The sequence below is a fragment of the Sus scrofa genome, chromosome 3, assembly GCF_054392235.1.
Source record: "Sus scrofa isolate SSC_HxYL_T2T_F1_AM1 chromosome 3, Sscrofa_HxYL_maternal_Yorkshire_Landrace_v2.0, whole genome shotgun sequence".
Lineage (NCBI taxonomy): Eukaryota > Metazoa > Chordata > Mammalia > Artiodactyla > Suidae > Sus > Sus scrofa.
Genome location: NC_139385.1, coordinates 91,349,804 through 91,371,735, shown reverse-complemented (window position 1 = coordinate 91,371,735; position 21,932 = coordinate 91,349,804). Strand labels below are relative to the sequence as shown.

The window sequence follows — 21,932 nt, the reverse complement described above, 5'->3', positions numbered from 1 at the left end:
AAACAAAATACTTTAAAGATCAATTCAGAATATTTGTTTGAAGTTAAATATACTTTTTAATTTAATTATGTCTTTGAAAGTCAGTCAAATAACTTTTCTTTTAGGTCTAGACTCTTTTTCATTTTGTACCAAATATTGATTGAATCCAGATGATGAAATGCAAACATTTGAGGCTACAATTGATTTTTCTCATAATGCAGTATTTTCTAGAAGAAATTATTTCTTGTGGAACTCATTTTCCATTTGTGATACTCTTAATATTTCAAGTCCTTTTTGGATATTTTATTTTATAATGACTTTTATTTTTTCCATTATAGCTGGTTTACAGTTTTCTGTCAGCTTTCTGCTGTACAGCAAGGTGACCCAGTTACACATACATGTATACATTCTTTTTTCTCACATTATCATGCTCCATCATAAGTGACTAAATATAGTTCCCAGTGCTATATAGCAGGATCTCATTGCTTATCCACTCCAAAGGCAATAGTTTGCATCTTTTTAAAAAAAATTTTATAACGATTTTTATTTTTTCCATCTTTCTGGATATTTTAGAACCATTGTGGAGTTCCCGTTATGGCCCAGTGGTAACGAACCCGACTAATATCCTTAAGGAGGCAGGTTCAACGCCTGGCTTTGCTCAGTGGGTTAGCAATTTGGCATTGCAGTGAGCTGTGGTATAGGTCACAGACGCGGCTCAGATCTGGAGTTGCTGTGGCAGTGGTGTAGACTGGCACCTGCAGCTCCAATTCATCCCTTAGCTGAGAGCTTCCATATGCTGCAGGCGTGAGGCCCTAAAAAGACAAAAAAAAAGAAAAATTGTGTTTTCTCTTGAAATGTTATAAATGTACTTCTTTTTAAAACTTTATGAGGCGTTCCCATCGTGGCTCAGCAGTTAACGAACCTGACTAGTATCCATGAGGATGCTGGTTCGATCCCTGGAATCGCTCAGTGGGTTAAGGATCCGGTGTTGCCATAAGCTGTGGTGTAGGTCACAGATACAGCTCAGATCCCACGTTGCTGTGGCTGTGGCTGGCAGCTGCAGCTCTGATTCAACCCCTAGCCTGGGAACCTCCATATGCCATGGGTGTGGCCCTAAAAAGACAAAAAATTTATGAGGACCCACAATATGTTTAATTTATTATAGTGTATACTATATACCTAATATGTTCATGTGTATGTGAAATACTGTTCTATAAATTGTCTTACAGCTAAGCAAGGACATAAAAATCAGTTTCAGAAGTTATGAAAAAAGATTATTATATTATTGTAAGCATTAAACAAATAACTTCTTTTTAATCTTGAGAAGCTTGAGATCCATATTTTGGAATTCTTTTTTTTTAAAAAAACCTTGCTATTGTTTTTATGTTTTTGTTTATTTGTTTGTTTGTTTTGGGCTGTACCAGCATATGGAAGTTCCCAGTCCAGGGATTGAATCTCAGCTGCGGCTGCAACCTATGTCACGGCAGCAGCGACACTGGATCCTTAACCTATTGTGTCACAGTGGGAACTTCCCCAGCTATTATTTTTAAAAATTAGCTGTTGGTTATAGTAAATCCAAAGACTAGAATCATTGTTTTCTCCTGAAAGACTCTTCTGTTTTCTGACATTATTCCTTTAACATGTACATGATTGGCTGCTAAGTCCCATTGAAATCACTTAGGGGGAAAATAGATCTCTGCAACCATTGGCCAGAAAATAGTTTTTGTTTTTGTTTTTTGTCTCTTTGCCTCTTCTAGGGCCGCTCCAGCGACATATGGAGGTTCTCAGGCTAGGGGTCTAATCAGAGCTGTAGCCGCCGGCTTACACCAGAGCCACCGCAATGCAGGATCCGAGCCACATCTGCGACCCACACCACAGCTCATGGCAATGCCAGATCCTTAACCCAGTGAGCAAGGCCAGCGATCAAACCCGCAACCTCATGGTTCCTAATTGGATACGTTAACCACTGCGCCACCATGGGAACTCTGAAAATAGTCTAGTTTTTACTTTTCACAATGTTTCTGGAAAGAATTTGAACATAAGTAAATTCCAAACATGGATTGACATATAGAAAGTATTCCATAAGTGTTAGTTTTTATTATCACCTTCATGGCATATCCTTAGACATACCATTTTCCATCAACTTTGGCTGGAAATGCCTCCACAAAGGAAGGACTAGAGTGTTGACCCCCACATTTTGCAGTGTACCTTAGGGAACTTTGATAATCAAGATTTATAAGGGGAAAGAAATCTATAAAATGATAAGCACTAGACAAGTTAAGTGGAAATTCTGCTCCCTAAATAAACATTACACTTTGTGAGTTTAGTGGAAAATGAACTTAAATGCAGACTGTACAATTGGTTCCTTCTTTTTTATTTTATGATTGTTATTTTTTCCATTATAGTGGATTTACTGTGTTTCAATTCCTACTGTATAGCAGAGTGCCCCAGGCACACGTATACATACATACATATATATATATGTATATATTATTTTTCTCACATTATCCTCCACCATGCTCCATCACAGTGACTAGATATAGTTCCCAGTGCTATACAGCAGGATCTCATTGCTTATCCATTCCAAATGCAATAGTTTGCATCTATTAGCCTCAGATTCCCAGTCCATCCCCTCCCTCTCCCTCCCGCTTGGCAACCACAAGTCTGTTTTCCAAGTCCATGAGTTTCTTTTCTGTGGAAAAGGTTCATTTGTGCCTTATATTAGAGTCCAGATATAAGTGATAGCATATGGTATTTATCTTTCTCTTTCTGATTACCTCACTTAGCATTAGAGTCTGTAGTCCATCCATGTTGCTGCAAATGGCATTATTTTGTTCTTTTTATGGCTGAGTAGTATTCCATTGTGTATATATACTGCATCTTCTTAATTCATTCATCTGTTGATAGACATTTAGGTTGTTTCCATGTCTTGGCTATTGTGAGTAGTGCTGCAGTGAACATACGGGTGCATGAATCTTTTTCAAGGAAAGTTTTATCCAGATATGTGCCCAAGAGTGGGGTTGCTGGGTCATATGGTAGTTCTCTATTTAGTTTTCTGTGGTACCTCCATACTGTTTTCCATAGTGGTACCAATTTACAGTCCCACTAACAATAAAGGAGAGTTCCCTTTTCTCTACATCCTTTCTAGCATTTGTTATTTGTTGACTTGTTAATGATGTCCATTCTGACAGGTGTGAGGTGGCTCCTCATAGTAGTTTTGATGTGCATTTCTCTAATAATTTCTCTAATAATTGAGCATTTCTTCATGTGCTTGTTGGCCATCTGTATATCTTCTTTGGCAAAATATTCAAAGACCTGTCTATTCGAGTCTCTTGCCCATTTTTCAATCAGGTTGTTGGTTTTTTTGCTGTTATGTTGTGTGAGTTGTTTGTATATTTTAGAGATTAAGCCCTTGTCAGTTGCATCATTTGAAATTATTTTCTCCCATTCCATAGGCTGTCTTTTTTTTTTTTTTTTATGGTTTCTTTTGCTCTGCAAAAGTCTATCAGTTTGATTAGGTCTTGTTGGTTAATTTTTGCTTTTATTTCTGTTGCCCTGGGAGACTGAGCTAAGAAAACATTTGTACAGTTGATGTTAGAGATTGTTTTGCCTATATTCTCTTCTAAGAGTTTTATGATGTCTTGTCTTACACTTAAGTCTTTAAGCCATTTTGAGTTTATTTTTGTGCACAGTGTGAGGGTGTGTTTGTTCCAGCTTCATTGATTAACATGAACCTGTCCAGTTTTCCCAGCACCACTTGCTGAAAAGACTGTCTTTTCCCCTGTTTTATATTCTTGCCTCCTTTGTCAAAGATTAATTGACCATAGGCGTCTGGGTTTTCTATTCTGTTCCATTGGCCTGTATGTCTGTTTTGGTACCAGTACCACGCTGTCTTGATGACTGTGGCTTTATAATATTGCCTGAAGTCTGGGAGAGTTGTGCCTCCTGCTTGTTTTTTGTTCCTCAGGATTGCTTTGGCAATCCTGGGTCTTTTGTGGTTCCATATACATTTTTGGATTGTTTTTGTAGTTCTGTGAAAAATGTCATGGGTAATTTGATGGGGATTGCATTGAATCTGAAGATTACTTTGGGCAGTGTGGCCATTTTTATGATATTAATTCTTCCAACCCAGGAGCATGGAATATTTTTCTGTTTCTTTGAATCCTCTTTAATTTCCTTGATTAATGTTTTATAGTTCTCAGCATACAAGTCTTTTACCTCCTGGGGCAGGTTTATTCCTAGGCATTTAATTTTTTTGGGGTGTGATTTTAAAAGGTATTGTATTTTTATATTCCTTTTCTAGTATTTCATTTTTAGTATACAGAAATGTGACTGATTTCTGAATGTTAATCTTGTATCCTGCTACTTTGCTGAATTCGTTGATCATTTTAAGAAGTTTTTGTGTGTAGTTCTTAGGGTTTTCTATATATAGTATTATGTCATCTGCACAGAGTGACAATTTTATCTTTTCTCTCCCAGTTTGGATACCTTTTATTTCTTTTGTTTGTCGACTGCTATGGCTAGGACTTCATTACTATGTTGAATAAAAGTGGTGGGCATGGGCATCTTTGTTTTGTTCCAGAGTTTAGTGGGAAGGCTTTCAGCTTTTCTCCATTGAGTATTGTATTTGCTATGGGTTTGTCATAAATGGCTTTTATTATGTTAAGGTATGTTCCCTCTATACCTACTTTGGTAAGAGTTTTTATCATGAATGGATGCTGGTCTTTGTCAAATACTTTTTCTGCATCTGTTGAGATGATCATGTGGTTTTTGACTTTTCTTTTGTTAATGTGGTGTATGGTATTAATTGATTTGCATATGTCGAACCATCCTTGTGATCCTGGGATGAATCTCACTTGATTGTGGTGTATGATCTTTTTTACATGTTGTTAGATTCAGTTGGCTAAAATTTTGTTGAGAATTTTTTGAGTCTATATTCATCAAAGATATTGGCGTATAGTTTTCTTTTTTGGTAGTATCTTTGTCTAGTTTTGGTATTATGGTGATGGTAGCTTCATAGAATATCTTTGGGTGTGTTCCTTCTTCAACCTTTTGGAAAAGTTTAAGAAGGATAGTAAAAGTTCTTCTTTGTATGTTTGGCAGAATTCGCCTGTGAGACCATCTGGTCCTGGACTTTTGTTTGTAGGGGGTGTTTTTATTATATATTCAATTTCATTTCTAGTGATCGGTCTGTTCAGTTGATCTGTTTCTTCTTGCTTCAGTTTTGGCAGACCAAAATTGTCCATTTCTTCGAGGTTGTCAAATTTGTTGGCATGTAATTGTTCATAGTATTCTCTTATGGTTTTTTGTATTTCTGTAGTATCCGTTGAGATTTCTCCTTTTACATTTATTATTTTGTTTATTTGGGGGTTTTTTCCCTCTCCTTTTCTTGGTGAATCTGCCCAAAGGTTTGTCAATTTTGTTTACCCTTTCAAAGAACCAGCTCTTGGTTTTATTGATTTTTTTTTCTATTATTTTTTGAATCTATTTTATTTATTTCCTCTCTGATCTTTATGATTTCCTTCCTTCTGCTGACTCTAGGTTTTGTTTGTTCTTCTTTTTCTGGTACATTTAGATGGTGTGTTAAGTTGTTGATTTGAGGTTTTTCTTTTTTGAGGAAGTTCTGTGTCGCTATGAACTTGCCTCTAAGTGCTGCTTTTGTGGCATCCCATAGATTTTGAATGGTTGTCTTCATTATCATTTGTCTCAAGGTATTTTTTAATTTCCTTTTTAATTTCCTCATTGACCCATTGGTTTTTTAGTAGCATGTTGTTTAGTCTCTGCCTAGTCAGTTTCTTTTCCCATGGTTGATTTCTAGTTTTGTTCCACTGTGGTAAGAGAATATACTTGAAATAATTTCTATACTCTTAAATTTGTTGAGGTTAGTTTTGTACCCCAGTATGTGGTCAGTGCTTGAGAATGTTCCATGTACACTTGAAAAGAATGTATATTCTGATTTTTTTGGATGTACTGTCCTGAAAATGTCAATTAAGTCTAACTTTTCTATTGTGTCATTTAGGATCTCTGTTGCCTTATTGATTTTCTGTCCAGAGGATCTGTCCATTGATGTGAGTGGGGTGTTAAAGTCTTCTACTGTTACTGTATTCCCATCAGTTTCTCCTTTTGTGTCTGTTAGTTTTTTTTTTTTTTTTTTTTTTTAAGGGCCATGCTCACAGTATATGGAGGTTCCTAGGTAGGAGTCCATTCAGAACTGTATCTGCCAGCCTACACCACAGCTCACAGCAATGCCGGATCCTTAACCCACTGAGCGAGGCCAGGGGTCAAACCTGCATCCTCACGGATATTAGTTGGGTTCATTAACCACTGAGCCATGATGGAACTCCAGTGTTTGTTGTATGTATCTGAGTGCTCCTATACTAGAGACATATATATTGATGACTGTAATATCCTCTTCTTGAGTGGATCCTTTTATCATTAAATAGTGTCCTTCTTTGTTTTTCTTTATGGCTTTCATTTTAAAGTCTATTTTGTCTGATAGGAGTATTGTAACTCCTGCTTTCCTGTCTTGTCTATTGACATGAAATATCATTTCCCATCCCCTCACTTTCAATTTCTATGTGTCCTTTGCCCCAGGGTGAGTCTCTCATAGACAGCATATTGTAGGCTCTTGCTTTTTTATCCAGTCTGCTACTCTGTGTCTTCTGATTGAAGCACTCAGTCCATTGACATTTAAGGTAATTATTGATAAACATGTGTTTTCTATTTTAAACCTTGTTTTCCAGTTGATTCTATATTTCTCCTTTGTTCTTTTCTTTCTTTAGTTGGATGATTTTCTTTTATTTTACTCTTGTGTCCTTTTCTTTTTAGTTTTTGTGAATGTAATGTTTGGTTTTGATTTGTGGTTGCCCTGTTTTTCAAGTATGTTAACCCATTCCAATATCTGCTTGCTTTAGCCTGATAGTCATATAGGCTGAAATACAGTGTTTTAAAAAAGAGTCTAGATTTCCTTACTTTCCTACCCCCCTTTCTATGATTTTGAAGTCTTTTTTTTTAACATCTTCTTGTTTGTCCTTTTGCTGTTCCTTGTATTTATTGTCACTCTCACAATTTTTTTTTTTCTTTTTCCTTTTCAATCTGTATACTGGCTTATTTAAGTGATTGCTTTCCAATTGTGATTTCCTCCATCCTATTTCTTCATACTTCTTTTTTATTTAGATAAGCTCTTTCAGTATTTCTTTTAGAACAGGTTTAGTATTGCTGTACTCTTTTTTTTGTTTGTTTGTCTGTTGGCAAAATTCTTAATTTCTCCTTGTATTTTAAATGGTATTCTTCCTGGGTAGAGTATTCTAGGCTGCAAATTTTCCCTTTTAGAACTTTGAATATATCTTGCCCCACCCTCTTCTGGCCTGTAGTGTTTCTGTAGAGAAATCAGCTGATAGTCTTATGGGTGTTCCCTTATAATTAATGCTTTGTGTTTCTCTTGCTGCCTTTAGAATCCTTTCTTTAACTTTTCATATTTTTATTATAATATGTCTTGGTGTGGGCCTATTTGGGTTCATCTTGTTTGGGGCCCTCTGTGCTTCCTGTATCTTGATATCTGTTTTCTTTAGATTTGGAACGTTTTTAGCCATAATTTATTCCAATATATTTTCAATCCTCTTTTCTTTTTCTTCTCCTTCTGGAGTCCCTATTATGTGTAGATTGGCCCACTCTATATTATCCTATAAATCTCTTATATTGCTTTCATGTTTTTTCCTTTGGTTTTCCGTCTGCTGTCCTGAGTGGTTGAGTTCCCCATTCTATCTTCTAAGTCACTAATTCATTCCTCTGCATTATTCATTCTGTTCTTTAGTTCCTTTAACTCAGTTTGCACTAACTTGACAATGAATTTTCTAATTTTTCTTGCTTCCTCCTTATATTTTCTAGTTCCTTTAGAGCCACAGCAATGTGGGATCCGAGCTGCGTCTGCAACCTACACCACAGCTCATGGCAATGCCGGATCCTTAACCCACTGAACAAGGCCAGAGATCGAACTCACAACCCCATTGTTCCTAGTCGGATTCATTAACCACTGTGCCATGACGTGAACTCCTATATCTACTCTTAATTCCTTCATAGTCACCCTTAATTCCTTCAGTATTTTTACTGTCTCCCTTTTGAACTCAGTGTCTATTAGACTGCGGAGGTCTCTTTCACTGTTTGCTGCTTCAGGTGAATTCTCCTGTTCTTTTAACTGGAAATGGTTCCTGAGCTTCTTCATTTCGCTTATACTTTTTTTTTTTTTTTTTTTTTTTTTTCTGTGAGTTTAGGGAAACCAACTACTGTAGTCTTGGAGGGCTGTTTCTTTGTAAACACGCCCATTTGTGTTTTGTGGGGTTTACTGTATATTTTTGGCTGGGAGTTTGGATATTTGCTACCTCTTTCTTCAGTATGAGCAGGCTGTTATCCTCTTGATAGGTGCTGAGTGTGTTTCCCAGGGAGAAGGAGATAGTAGTAGGGCAAGGAGGCAGTAGTTAGGGCTAGTAGTCAGTGCCTGGTTGCTGGGCTCTTGACAGTAGCACAGACCTGCAGGAAGGTGGTGTAGGATACTCCTAGTTGCAGGGCCCTGGGAAGTAGTAATGAGCCTCAGGCAGACTTAGGCCGTGTCCAGAATATTTGGCAGTGGCATGGCAGAGAGTAACAACAGCTGGTGTTTGGTTAAAGTGCTCTCCTCTGTGGTGCTCTCTGAGGTGATTGGGGCTGTAAGTGGTACCTGTTCATGGACCCTTATTGGTGGTGGGCCATGCCCACCTCTGGAGTCAGAGTAACTGTGGTGGTTTCCCCCTGCCACCTGTGTACCACACAAGAAGCACCCTGTCCCTCTTAGCCCACACAGGAGCTGCTGCACAGGCTGCTCCTAGTTGCAGGGTCCTGGCAAGTGAGAGTGATCAAGCATGTGTGGGTGTTGCACAGAGTGTTTGGCACTGGCAGCAGTGGGGCAGGTCTGTTCCCAGGGGAGTGAGAGCATCAACGGGTGGTGCTCAGTTGCAGTGCCCTGTTTTTGCCGACCTCTGAGTTAACTGAGGCCACAGGTGGAGCCTATTCACAGACCCCTAGTGGTGATGGGCCACATCCCCTTCCCCTTCTGGTTTTTGAGATGACTGCTCTGGTTTGTTCCCATCACCTGCAGATCATGCAAGAGGTGCCATGTCATGCTTAGCCCCTTGCTGTCTTCAACACACACAAGAGGTGCCTGGCCACCCATAGCCCACACAAAAGGTATCTAGTCTCCTGAAGCCTGAGCAAGTGGCCTCTCACCACCAGTAGCCTGCACCAGAGGTGCCCCACCATCTGAGAGCCTATGTGTGCTCAGGGAAAGAGATTCCTATGGCAGTCTGCCCCTCCTCTTCTTGCCCTCCCCAACAACAGTGCCTTGTTTCTCCTATGGGCCCAGACCTCTTCCCAGGTTCTTTCGGCTGTAGCGTTCTGCTCCCCAGCCCATGGCACACTTCTCCTTAGCCCCTCAGCCCATCTGTCTCCACACAGCCAATCCTAGTGCTCTCCCCAGAACTGACCTCTGGAGCCTGAGTCTCAGTGCCCAGTCCCTGCCTGAGCATCTCAGGCTGTGGTGTCCGGGGCAGTGGTGCAGATGATCTGCTCTCACTCTGCTTTGCCCTCCTCAGTCCAGCTGCTTTCCTTTCTCAGCAACTTTGAGGTCCCTCCAACTTGGCTGATCTCTGCTTCGGTTAGGTGGCTTCCCAGGGTGCAGGTTCCTTTTCTCTTTCATAGCTCCCTCTCAGGAGTGCTAGTCTTATCCTGATTTCTTTTCTCTCTCTCTCTCTCTCTTTTTTTTCTTTTGTTCTACCCAGTTATGTGGAGGATTTCCTGCCCTTTTAGGAGGTTTAAGTTCTTCTGCCAGTTTTCAGTAGATGTTCTGTGTGAATTGTTCTACATGTAGATGTGGGTTTTTTTTAATGTGTTTGTGGGAGAAGATGAGCATAACATCTCACACCTCTGCCATTTTGATCAGTTTCTTCTTTTAAAGAATGAATTTGCCTTTGAGTTCTAGATCAGAGACTGATTAAAAAAATATCCTAATAAGATTTTTATTCAAGAGTTCCTGTTGTGTCTCAGTGGGTTAAGAACTTGACTAGTATCTGTGAGGACGTGGGTTTGATCCCTGGCCTTGCTTAGTGGGTCAAGGATCCGGCGTTGCTGTGAGCTGCAGTGTGGGTTGCAGACACAGCTTGGATCTGGCATTGTTGTGGCATAGGCAGCAGTTGTGGACTCCTAGCATGGGACCTTCCATATGCCACAGATACAGTCCTAAAAAGAAAAAAAAAAAGGCACATCATTTTTGCCTCCGTGTGTGTGTGTGTGTGTGTGTGTGTGTGTGGGTGTGTGGGTGTGTGTGTGTGTGTGAGAGAGAGAGAGAGAGAGAGGGGATAAAGGTTTGTTTACAGTTAGTAATCTGTAGCTACCATGTGATATAGTACTGTCCACGGCCTAAGTTTAATGCTTGAAAAGTTTTATTTGACTAATCATTTTTGTTTTAGGGAGATGGATCTTTTGGATCATTAAATAGGGTCAATGTATTTTTGTAAATTATCAACATTGCATTTCCTGTTCTTTAGATTGAAGCCATTATTTTCATTCTGGTAGGCTCACAGCTGGCAGCCTGGAATAAAAAATCCATACCGTGGTGTTGTGGTATGGCCTGTTCCTGAAAACATTGAAATCACTGTGACACTTTTCAAGGTAAGTTCCATTTTTATAAGTAACAGAAATTATTGTATAATCATGGTTCTAGATGATGGAATATTTCCGTATCTGTTGTCCTGTACATTTGGGTCCAATCTGGTACACTAATATGCACTATTTTTAGAGATACAGCAATTTATAACAATGCAAGGATATCAGGGTGTTTCTTGGTCAATAAAGTCTGAATAAATTTGGGAGTCTTTTTGAATTTATTCTAGTTAAGCTCAAATGGAGTAAAGTACTTTTTCTGTGGAAAGCTGAGGTTTGTGGAATTCTTAGTCCTGAGTTTCATTTTGTTAGCCTTGTTTGACTAATAATATGTTTTTAAATTACCATATGATAAATGTTTTATTGATGTTAATATAAGTTTAAAGGTTATATTTGATAAATATTTACTGATATTAATATTTTATAAATACTGTAGCTTAAAATCAAAATTCTGGTAATAAATTCCAAGTGCAAATCCAAAAACATAGTGTGCCTATACCTGACTCTTTCATATGTATGTTTTTTCTTGAATGTCTTTCGTATTTCTTGAAACATAATAAAATAGTCCTTACACATGACAGTTAAGAACTAAAATATTTACTTTCCTAACTCCTTATTTGCTAAAAAAAAAAAAGATGAGGACAAGTATGTCTCAGTTTCAGCCTTCTTGCAAGTGGTGAGATTAGGAAACAAATGTGTTATTTCTTCTTTGAATCATTCCAATTGTGTCAGAGTTAGTTGTGCAGAAGGATAGAATGAAGAAAGACATCTCATTAAGCTGCCTTAATTAACTTAACTAAGGTTTTCTGAAAACCCACTAAAAATCCACCAAATATTTTAGGATATGAAATCTAAGTGGGCAAGTTATATGGCTTAGAGTATGAAAAAGTGTGTTTCAAAAGTAAAAAGGTGGTTTTGATTTTGTAATCCAGTATATTCATTTGTTCTGGAACTACAGCAGGGATCAGTAGAACAAAACAATATGATAAATGTTAATGTACTAACCCACAGATGGGACCCTAATTTTAAATGCTCTGTATTTCATAAATATTCTAGTTTATGAAAGATCCCTAACACTTTATGTGTATTTTGTAGTTTTGGCATTATTATTATTATTGGCATTATAACATTACTTGGTTATGCTTATTGTATATACACTCTACTTGATTGGTTTACCTGGAAGAAATAAGGAATGAGCTTCCAGCTGCTCTTCCTTTTTCTTTTCAGGAAAGATCAGAGCCTCTTACCCTTCAGTCAGCTGATCTAAAAGTCTGTCATTAAACCCCCTTATCCATACCTCTTCTATTAGAATGATATAGTAAACTTGGAGGTTAACAATAAGACCTTCAGAGCACTGTTCCATTTAACTCTCACAGCATCACTAAGGTTCTATAATTATTCCCATTGTACTGATAAAGAAACTGAAACGAAAGAGGAAAGTAACCTGTCCTTTCATACTGTGATGTAGTACTGGGTTTTTGTTTTTTACACTGTATGGCCTATTCTGTAGTGAAAACCATTGAATATAGATTACAATAGCAAAATCTGTGACAAGCTTGAAGGAGACTTTTAAGTAATCTCTAGTGTGTTTTGATTTAGTCTAGTGGTAAAGCAAATAAATGGACATAGTTACACAACTTTGAAAAAAACAATGATAGAGAACAAGGGGTTAGAAAGAGTTGATAAATGGCTGACAGCCATGTATTTGGGGAGAGGATATGCACTAACTGATTCTCAGTGGAAAGTGGGTGTTGAAATGTGTTACTTGGAGGATTAGGAGGTAAGTGTAGTTTTCAAGTACTAATGAGAATGTTCAGCATATCTTGTCACTGAACTTTTGTCTTTTTTTTTTTTTTTTTGGTCTTTTTGCTGTTTCTTTGGGCCGCTCCTGCGGCATATGGAGGTTCCCAGGCTAGGGGTCCAATCGGAGCTGTAGCCACTGGCCTACGCCAGAGCCACAGCAACGCAGGATCCGAGCCGCGTCTGCAACCCACACCACAGCTCACGGCAACGCCGGATTGTCAACCCACTGAGCAAGGGCAGGGACCGAACCCGCAACCTCATGGTTCCTAGTCAGATTCGTTAACCACTGCGCCATGACGGGAACTCCTGAACTTTTGTCTTTAAGTGTTAGTCTGTAGGGTAAAAAACCCAAATACCCCTTCCTCCCCAGTTTACTATGTAACACATTTCTCTTCATTTGTGCTATGGAGGCAATCTTGTGACCATTTAAAATATTTAAAAAACATTTCCAACCAACATTTTTATCTTCCTGACTCCATATCCTCCCAGAATTCTAATACAAAAAGCAAAAGAGTAAAGTAAAATAAAGCAATTTTACATTCTTCCATGGTAATTTTTCAATCTTGTTTTTGAACAATATTTAGAATATTCAAATGGAAAACTTTTTTTCATATTTCCCCATTTCTTTTACTTATTGAAGCTTCATAATTCACTTAATCTTGAAATTTGCAAATAGGAAAGGATTGCGCTGAACGCTTTTTGTCCTTAGTATATATAGTATTCATAGAGGTGTGTTGATAGGCAAAGTGCTTTTAAAAAAATTTTGTTTTATTTTTCTGTGAATTAATCAGAGAGTAACTTATTTATTTTAACCATTTTTAATTTTATTTATTTGACCATGGCGTTTAGTGACTTGATAAGGCATCAGGGATTGAACCCAGGGCACAGTGGTGAAAGCACTGGGTCTTAACCACTAGACCACCAGGGACCTCCCAGAGATTAACTTTTTTAGCCTGCATGCTTGATTTTGAAATTTGAATTACAATGAAAATAGCTATTTCTAGTAAATGAAAAAAAGTAAGATTTTAGAGTTTTGAGAAGAAATGGTTCTTTAAGCCAATTTCAGTTTTCCCTTTAGTGCAGTGATAAGAAAAGAGACATTAGAGGTAGAAAGGATATAACAAAGACTTAATTGATCTAAACTAGAAGCAATTTTCATTACAAATATTTTTGTTTAGTCACTAATATAATTAGTTAATTATTTAGATATGCCATTTTAACTTGAAAATGAACATTAACATTGCTCCTTTACATCTTTTTTCTTTTCATGTATATATTCATATATATATTCATATATGTGTGTGTGTGTGTATATATATATATATATATATATATATATATATATATATATTTTTTTTTTTTTTTTTTTTTTTTTTTTTTTTTTTTTTGCCTCTCCTATGGCACATGGAAGTTCCCAAGCCAGGGATTGAACTTGCGCCATAACAGTGATCCGAACTGCTACAGTGGCAATGGCAGATCCTTAACCCGCTGTGCCACAAGAGAATTCCAAATTTCCACACCTGTGGCATGTGGAAGTTCCTGGGCCAGAGATTGAACCCATGCCACAGCAGTGACAATGCTGGATCTTTAACTTGCTGAGCCACTGGGAACTTCCACTCCTTTACATCTTTTTAGTGACATTGCCCTATCAGATATGTCCCTGAGTCCCATTAAAATGATTCCTTTAGGGGTAATACATCATCTTTGTTTCTAAAAAAATTTCATCAGCTTTGAGAATTAATGTCAGATGTAAGGTACTGTTCAATATGTATTAATTTATAAGATATATATTCGTTACTTCATTCTTCAAACATTCCTTTTTTTTTTTTTTTTTTTTTTCTTTTCTTTTCTTTTTAGGGCCACACCCGCAGCATATGGAAGTTCCCAGGCTGAGGGTCAATGGAAGCTGTCACTGCTGGCCTACACCACAGCAACAGCAACTTGGGATCTGAGCCACATCTGCAACCTACACCACAGCTCACGGCAACACTGGATCCTTAACGTACTGAGCAAGGCCAGGGTTTGAACCCATATCCTCATGGATACTAGTCAGATTCGTTTCTGCAGAGCCACAACGGGAACTGCCACATCAAGTTTTCTGGAGAAACTCCTGTATGGCAGGCACTTTTTAAGGTCCTGGGGACACAGTGGTAAACTTGCAACATGGTTAAAAGCTACACAGACCTGGAACAGCACAATTTTAACACTTAATTGTGGGATATTACATCTCAGTTTTCTGGTCTGTTAAATGGGAATAAAAATACTACCTGTTTCATAAGTTGCTGTGATGATTAAAACCATAACACATTAACTGAGGCAGAGTGTGTGCTTTGTAACTATTATTATTATTATCACTTACTATTATTAATTGTGCCAGCTGTGCTAGAGCTATGCTGCATTCTTCAACAAAATGGAGGAGGTGGGGACAATAGGCAGGACGAGTGGTAAGATGCTCTTTCCTAAGCATTTGTTTCACACTTTATTACTTGGTCTCTAAAGAAGCATTGTTTGTGCCTTAAATCCCTCCTGGAAAAGCTCCCTCAACCCTTTTTTACAGCAGTCACTCTCCATAAACCTAGTTCATGAGCAGGGTCAGGCTGAGGAAACAAATATCAAGGAGTTCTCTACCACTTTTTCCTCTCTACCCTTTCCTGCCTCCCCCTGCCCATCATTACCAAATAAACTTGGTTTTGGTAGTTCTTTATGCTATCTATATGAATTTACTCTTAGAAATAGTTGTGTTAATACAGCCCAGAATCAGCCAACCTCCATACTATTAAAGTAAAAAATAAGACAACAGAAATAATGAAATAACTAAGGAGTTTAGAATCTATCCCATAGGTTGTAGGGATCATTAAAGAAATCTGAGTTGGTGCTAATGTGGTCAGAACTGCGGTTTGGGAGAATTATTTGGTGTACAAGATTGATTGGAGGGCAGAGAGTGAGAGAGTGCCGCAGTTCACTTTTATCTGGAAATAGCCTAGGCACAAAGTGATGAGGACCTAACCTCAGCTGCAGTAGTAGAAACTGAAGATTAAATAGACTAACGTGGAATCAGTTATGAATAAGGTGTTGCCTATGACAAGTACATGGTCCCTGGGACTCAGTGGGGGAATAGCATCTGTGCGCATTCACTATCACTCTCAGTGCTTCCTTCTCTCCCCTACCTCTAACACATAAAGTTGAATAAATTAAATGTGCATGTCATGCAACCCCACTACTTTCCTTTTTATGTCTTACAATCTGTTGGCCTCTTGCCTTTACTTATTCTAATACCTGTGGAAATCCTATATAATCTCACCTGGCCACAATGCTTCCTCATTCATAAAGCTTTTCCTTTCAGAAATGTATTATCTTCTAATCTCTAGTAAAACCATGTATTTCCTTCATCATATAAGTGTTTAGATTAGTTGTGTTTGTCTTTGAAGGCATGGACAACTATATTTGAATCCATATAATACCTCTACTATTCCTTATATAAATAGCCAATAAATATTTGTCAAATAAATACTACAAAAGTGTACCTCATTTAGGAGAAAGCTGCGTTTGGTTGTAGGATCTGTTACCTTTTCTTAGATTTCTGGTGGTGGAGGACAGCTGAGGGTATAGATAGCTATTTTGGCATTTTGTACAGATTATGAAATCCTTTGCAGTACTTTGAAATTCCAGATGTTTACACAGCCTCTGCACCAGGAAAATTTTGCCTCAAGTGGGACTTTGAGTTTAAAATACTTACAGGTATAAAAACGAGGGCAGGGCTTTATTTATTTATTTATTTGAAATTTTATTTTTATTTTTTTTTTTACAGAATAAAATACATATATTTAAACACAGTTACATTCATACAGATTATCATATCATGGATCTTAAGAAACAGATTAAGTGACTCCCTCTGGAGAAGTGGAATGGAAAATATGCTGAGACAAATAGGAAATCTATTCTATATCCCATTTTGTATGGCTTTCATCTTTACTATTTAGTATTATCTATTACATTCAATTTTTCTTTAAAAATTAGCATTATATTAAAATTGTGTATATTATGCAATTAAAATTTATAAGGAAGAAAGCCTTATATACCATTAAATATTTTATATAGCATAATAAAAAGAATAACTTAACTGGTAAGAATAACAAAAATAATATAACTTCTGAAAATAAGTAAAATATAAAATGCATAAATTGGTTAAAGAACAGTGTAACTACATAAATATGTCCTCACAATTTGTTACATCTTATTGATTCTTCAGTATAGGCATTACATCATTCTAGCTGATGTGATAAACAACACATTACAGACCTTACACTGTACCATGGAGAGAAATGGTTATTAATAATACAGTTCTAGAACTGTATTGTTTAATTGTACAGTTGCATTATTTAATTATAATTATCATAAATTATTTGATGGAGAGGAAATCAGAATCAGATGTAAGAAGACTTCAGCATTCTAAGAATGATGTCAAATGACCCCCTTCATGGTGGATTATGCACTTATTTACTATGAGATATATTTCTTCTTCAGAGATTCCTTGTTTGCGTATCAATTGCAGAGAGGGCAGGGCTTTATATGAGCATTTAATATCTCAGTAAAGTTCTTCTTAATAGTTCACTCATAAGTTATTTGTCTCTAGGTTTCTTTTTGTCTTGTCATACATGCAGTGATGGAAGATAATATTATGCATCAACATAAGTAAAATAATGATTTAAATTTAGATAAATTATGGGAGTTCCTATCATGGCTCAGAGGAAACAAATCTCACTACCATCCATGAGGACGTAGGTTTGATCCCTGGCCTTGCTCAGTGGGTTAAGGATCTGGTGTTGCTGTGACCTGTGGTACAGGTCACAGACGGGGCTCAGATCTGGTGTTGTTGTGGCTGTGGTATAGGCCAGTGGTTATAGCTCCGACTCGACCCCTAGCCTGGAACCTCCATATCCTGTGGGTGCGGCCTTAAAAAGACAAAAAACAATAAATAATGGAAGATTCTTAAGAGTAAGCCATTCTGCCTCTCCCTTTTTTAAAAGTTGGTAAAAGCTAAGAGCAAGACTGTATTTTCTTAAATTGGATTGATTGGATTAAGAAATGTATTTCAACTTTATATTTTGCTTTTGTTATAGGATCCTCATGCAGAGGAATTTGAAGATAAAGAGTGGACATTTGTCATAGAAAATGTAAGTTAATTGTAAATTCTGTCACATTTCATATTTTTGACTATGCATTACTAAGGTACATTAGCATTTTGGTGGTAGGAGAAATGTTGCCTTATAAAAATTAGATAGTGATGCATAGCTTTATGGAATTTTTTAAATGAAATGATGGCCAGTGACAGAATTATTTGTAAATATTTTTGTTAAAACTGTGAAAGTAAAAATTTTTGTCAATACTGAATTATGTATATACTGTATGTATTCTGTTGGGGGATTGAGGGAAAGGGCATGTCTCATTAATCTTTTTGTCTGTTTAGCATCTGACATGGTACCTCTCACCTAACAAATGCTAATTTAAACATTTGTTGCATAAAATTATGAATGACCTTAGAAATCTTTGAAAATAAAGTATATGATTTAACTCTTTGGATTGAGGAATTCTAGAATGGTACTTTAATAATCATCTTCAATTAATTTACATATTGTGGAGTCTCAGGTAACTTGCAGGCTTATAGTAATATAGTAGTTGTTTTGGTTTGGTTTGGTTGTCTCTGCCTTTTTTCATTTTTTAAAGCTCTGTTAAAGTATAGTTGATTTATAGTGTTGGGATAATTTGGTAGTTGTTTAAAAAATGTTTATTGAAGGAATATTAAGGAAGACAGGCAATGAAAATACAGTGAGAAAGAGTGTGGGTTCTGGAGTCTGCTAGACCTGATTGCAAGGCCTTGCTCTTCCATTTTTAAGCTCTGATTATGGTAAGTTTCTTAAATTCTCAGCCATAAATTTACAGGGTTGTGAGGATTGAACAATTAAATAACTTCAATGAATATTAGCTTTTGTCATTGTCATCAACATCATTATGATCACCATTAAAGTTCTAAGATATATTTGTGACAGTTTTGTAACATGCTTTATAATAGCATATTCTTCCTATTTGTGCCTGACTTTATTTTATCTCCCAATGATAAAAGGAATCTTATACTTCTGCCAGCAGTAGCTGAGCCATTTTTAGATCTGAAAATGCGGAAAGTTTTGGGAGGGAGATTAAGTTCAAATACAGTAGAAGGAGTTCTGATGGCTGGATATCAAGCCAGTGTCATTGTGTTAAAGGTTCATGCACGTTAAAACTTCTGGCTTTTCTGTAGTGATAGATTTGAACATTATACTTTGAGTAGCCATTACAGTTTAAAAAGAAACAAATAAAAAAACAAACTTACAATCCTTAAGATTGGTTACAGCCTCAAAAATCTAGCTTTCATTCTAATGTTAAGAGCTTTTCCCCAATGGATAGTTTACTGGTTTTCAGTACTCATGGTTCTATTATACATCTCTGTTAATTTGATGTGCTAAAGAATTAGCCAGTTAATTTTGAGTTCTAATTAGTGGTATAAGTATGTAAACACTAACTTCATATTTGTTTAGAAAGATAATTCTTACACAATTAATCTTAGGTTAGAGGCACAGGAGTTCCAAATTTGTGAGGAATAGGTTATGAGCTGTTGGTGTAGAAAAACAAAAACAAAAACTATATGGTATAGATTAGGTTTGAATGCAAAAGGCATTTGAATCTATAGGATTTTAGGAAAAATCTATTTCTTGAGTTCTATGTTATATATGTTATATATTTTATAAAAATATTTTAAAGGTCAGTAGAGAAATATTGAAATTTAAACAATGAGATTTAAGTGGATCACAAGATAAAGAGTTGTATTTTAGATTGTCCTTTCCATATTGGGGTAGCTCTTTCTCAAGTTGAAGAATATGTTTGTATCCTTTTCATGAAAGATATATATTTAAGCTCGGAAGCTTATTTTGCTCATTTGCCTATTTATTACTCAAGTATTTGAAGTTGCTAAAAATCTAAGGAGTGGCCATAGGAGGAAAATGGAAAATAAAATACATCACCATTACTTCTCTCCAAGTTTTTATTATTAAATTAGATTCACAAAAATCCAATAAAGGTATAGATGACTTTTTAACTGTTATTCATATTATTTATAAAACTTTATAAAACCAATTTAAATTAAACTATTTAAAGATTGAAGATTAAATTTTACTGTGTTATCGGATGATTTTGAAGACTTACTCTGTTATATTGTGGAGAGAACACTGTATTTGTGGAGATTTCTAGGCATCATTATGCTTTTTAATAGCTGAAAGATTTTCTACCTCCTTGTCTTTCTGTCTCCTCATGTTTTTATTTGAAAAAAAAAATTGCAATTCCTTTCTCCCACATCATAGTATGGAGAATACATGAGCTTTGGATTGGGTTAGAATTGAGTTTAAGTCCTGATGTGCCCTCAAAGCTGGTGACCATGGGATTATTCTTCTAGCATTTAGTTTCTTCTTCTGCAAAATGGAAGATTTCTACTAAATGATATATAACTGTGGTGTTTCCTAGGTCTATGACTTTGTTTTAGTCAATAGGAATATTTTTATAAACTATTTTATATCAGTGTACATGTTTTCTGTGTGCTTTTATTTCTGGAATGGATTATGAGTATTATTGTAAGTTTCCTATTCTGAACTTTTTAGCACAACAATTTTTCCCCCTACTTCTTGTTTCTATAATAGTTATTTCCCATGCTAGATTTGAAAAGAAAAAAAAAAAAAAAGAGAGAGAGAGAGAAAGAAAATTGAATTCTGGTATAAACTCATTTTTCACGTAAAGAAAGATATTAGCCTTTGTAGTAGAAACCTAATTTCTCAGTCATGGGTATTAAAACAAACAAACAAACCCCTCTAAAACAGCATCTTTAAAGAGATAGTTGGGAGTTCCAGTTGTGATTCAGTGGTTTAAGAACCTGACTAGTCTCTGTGAGAATGCCAGTTCAATCCCTGGTCTTGCTCAGTGGGATAAAGATCCAGCGCTGCTATGAGCTGTGATATAGGTCACAGATGCAGCTTGGATCCATCATTGGTGTGGCTGTGGTGTAAGCCAGCAGGTGCCGCTTATGATCAGTGTCTACTTAGTTTATGTGGATTGCATCATACTTGCCATTCTGTCTGTAAAATATCCTGGTTTTAAGCCCATTTGTGTCAATATGGTTAGTAGGCTACTCTCTGACATGCTTCTACACACTTCTCTCACAAATGAGTTTTAAGTTGGGTTGACCCCTTCCTACAAGATCTCTTGTAATGCTGTTGACATATTACTGTAATTATATAATTTAGCTAGATATTTCATAGGCCAATGAAATAGCAGTTTGAAGAATTATTTCATGAATACTTAAAATGCTTTAGAAAAAAATGGATAAAAATGAGTTGTCAAAAACTGCTTTCAAAAATTGGGAAAATTTTGTGAAAATCTGGAAGGGTTTTGCATGTAGGTTATTTTTCTTTTGTCCTTTTGTATTGATTTCATTAGAAAAGATTGAAATGCATTAATGATATATTATGACTATATGTGAGAAGATCAACAGTCAACAAAGTCATACTTAGAGAAGAGGCCTTAAAACTGGTGAATAAAACACATTAATATGTATAAAACAAAATTAAAATGTGTATCAGTATTCATAATTCTTCCCTTTAATTGACCAGTTCTCTGTGCCATTCAGATCATTTAAGAGGAGTTCTACTACAAGTGTATATTAAGCCATTCTCATGGGATCTATCTGTAAACTCATCTATAGGATTAAAGATCTATTCTTAGAAATCTTCTTTTAAACCAAAATTCAATATAAGTAGATGTTTCATTCTTCAGGTAGTAGCAGTTTGCCTTACTTGATATCATCTAATAATGTATTTTTAACCTTTGAAATAAATGAACTAGTTTTCATTGACTCATTCAGTAGCAATTAATTTACTAAGTATGTATCTCATTCTGGGTGCCATTCTAGGTCCTGGAAATAGAATAGTGTAGGAGTTCCTGTCGTGGCTCAGTGGTTAACGAACCCAACTAGCATCCATGAGGATGAGGGTTCAATCCCTGGCCCCATTCAGTGGATCAAGGATCCGGCATTGCCCTGAGCTGCGGTGTAGGTTGCAGCCACGGCTCAGATCCTGTGTTGCTGTGGCTCTGGCGTAGGCTGGCAGCCATGGCTCTGATTGAACCCTAGCCTGGGAACCTCCATGTGTCACAGGTGCAGCCCTGAAAAAGACAAAAAGACCCAAAAAAAAGCAATAGTGTGTACAAAACACATAAAAATTGTCTTCCTTCTGGAGTTTACATTGTGTGTGTTTGACACAATAAAATTAATGTGTGTGTAATATATACTATATTAGATATTATACATATACAATATATGTTAAACACATGATAAATATATAGTATGTTAGGTAAGTGCTAAAGAGAAAGTACAAGGAAAGGGG

General features: G+C 36.5%; 1 protein-coding gene across 18 annotated transcripts in view; it reads left to right on the top strand.

The window, feature by feature from the left end:
* Window positions 1-21,932, top strand: part of EHBP1 (EH domain binding protein 1) — a 350,789-nt gene that overhangs the window by 61,447 nt on the left and 267,410 nt on the right. For all 18 annotated transcript variants that reach the window (XR_014841824.1, XR_014841826.1, XR_014841825.1 and 15 more), the window contains exons 4-5: window positions 10,582-10,677; window positions 17,592-17,645. Coding sequence is in view for 15 of the 18 variants with exons in the window: in XM_085019092.1 (XP_084875218.1) it covers window positions 10,582-10,677; window positions 17,592-17,645 (150 nt within the window). In the remaining 3 variants the exon portion in view is untranslated. The remainder of the gene's footprint in view (window positions 1-10,581; window positions 10,678-17,591; window positions 17,646-21,932) is intronic.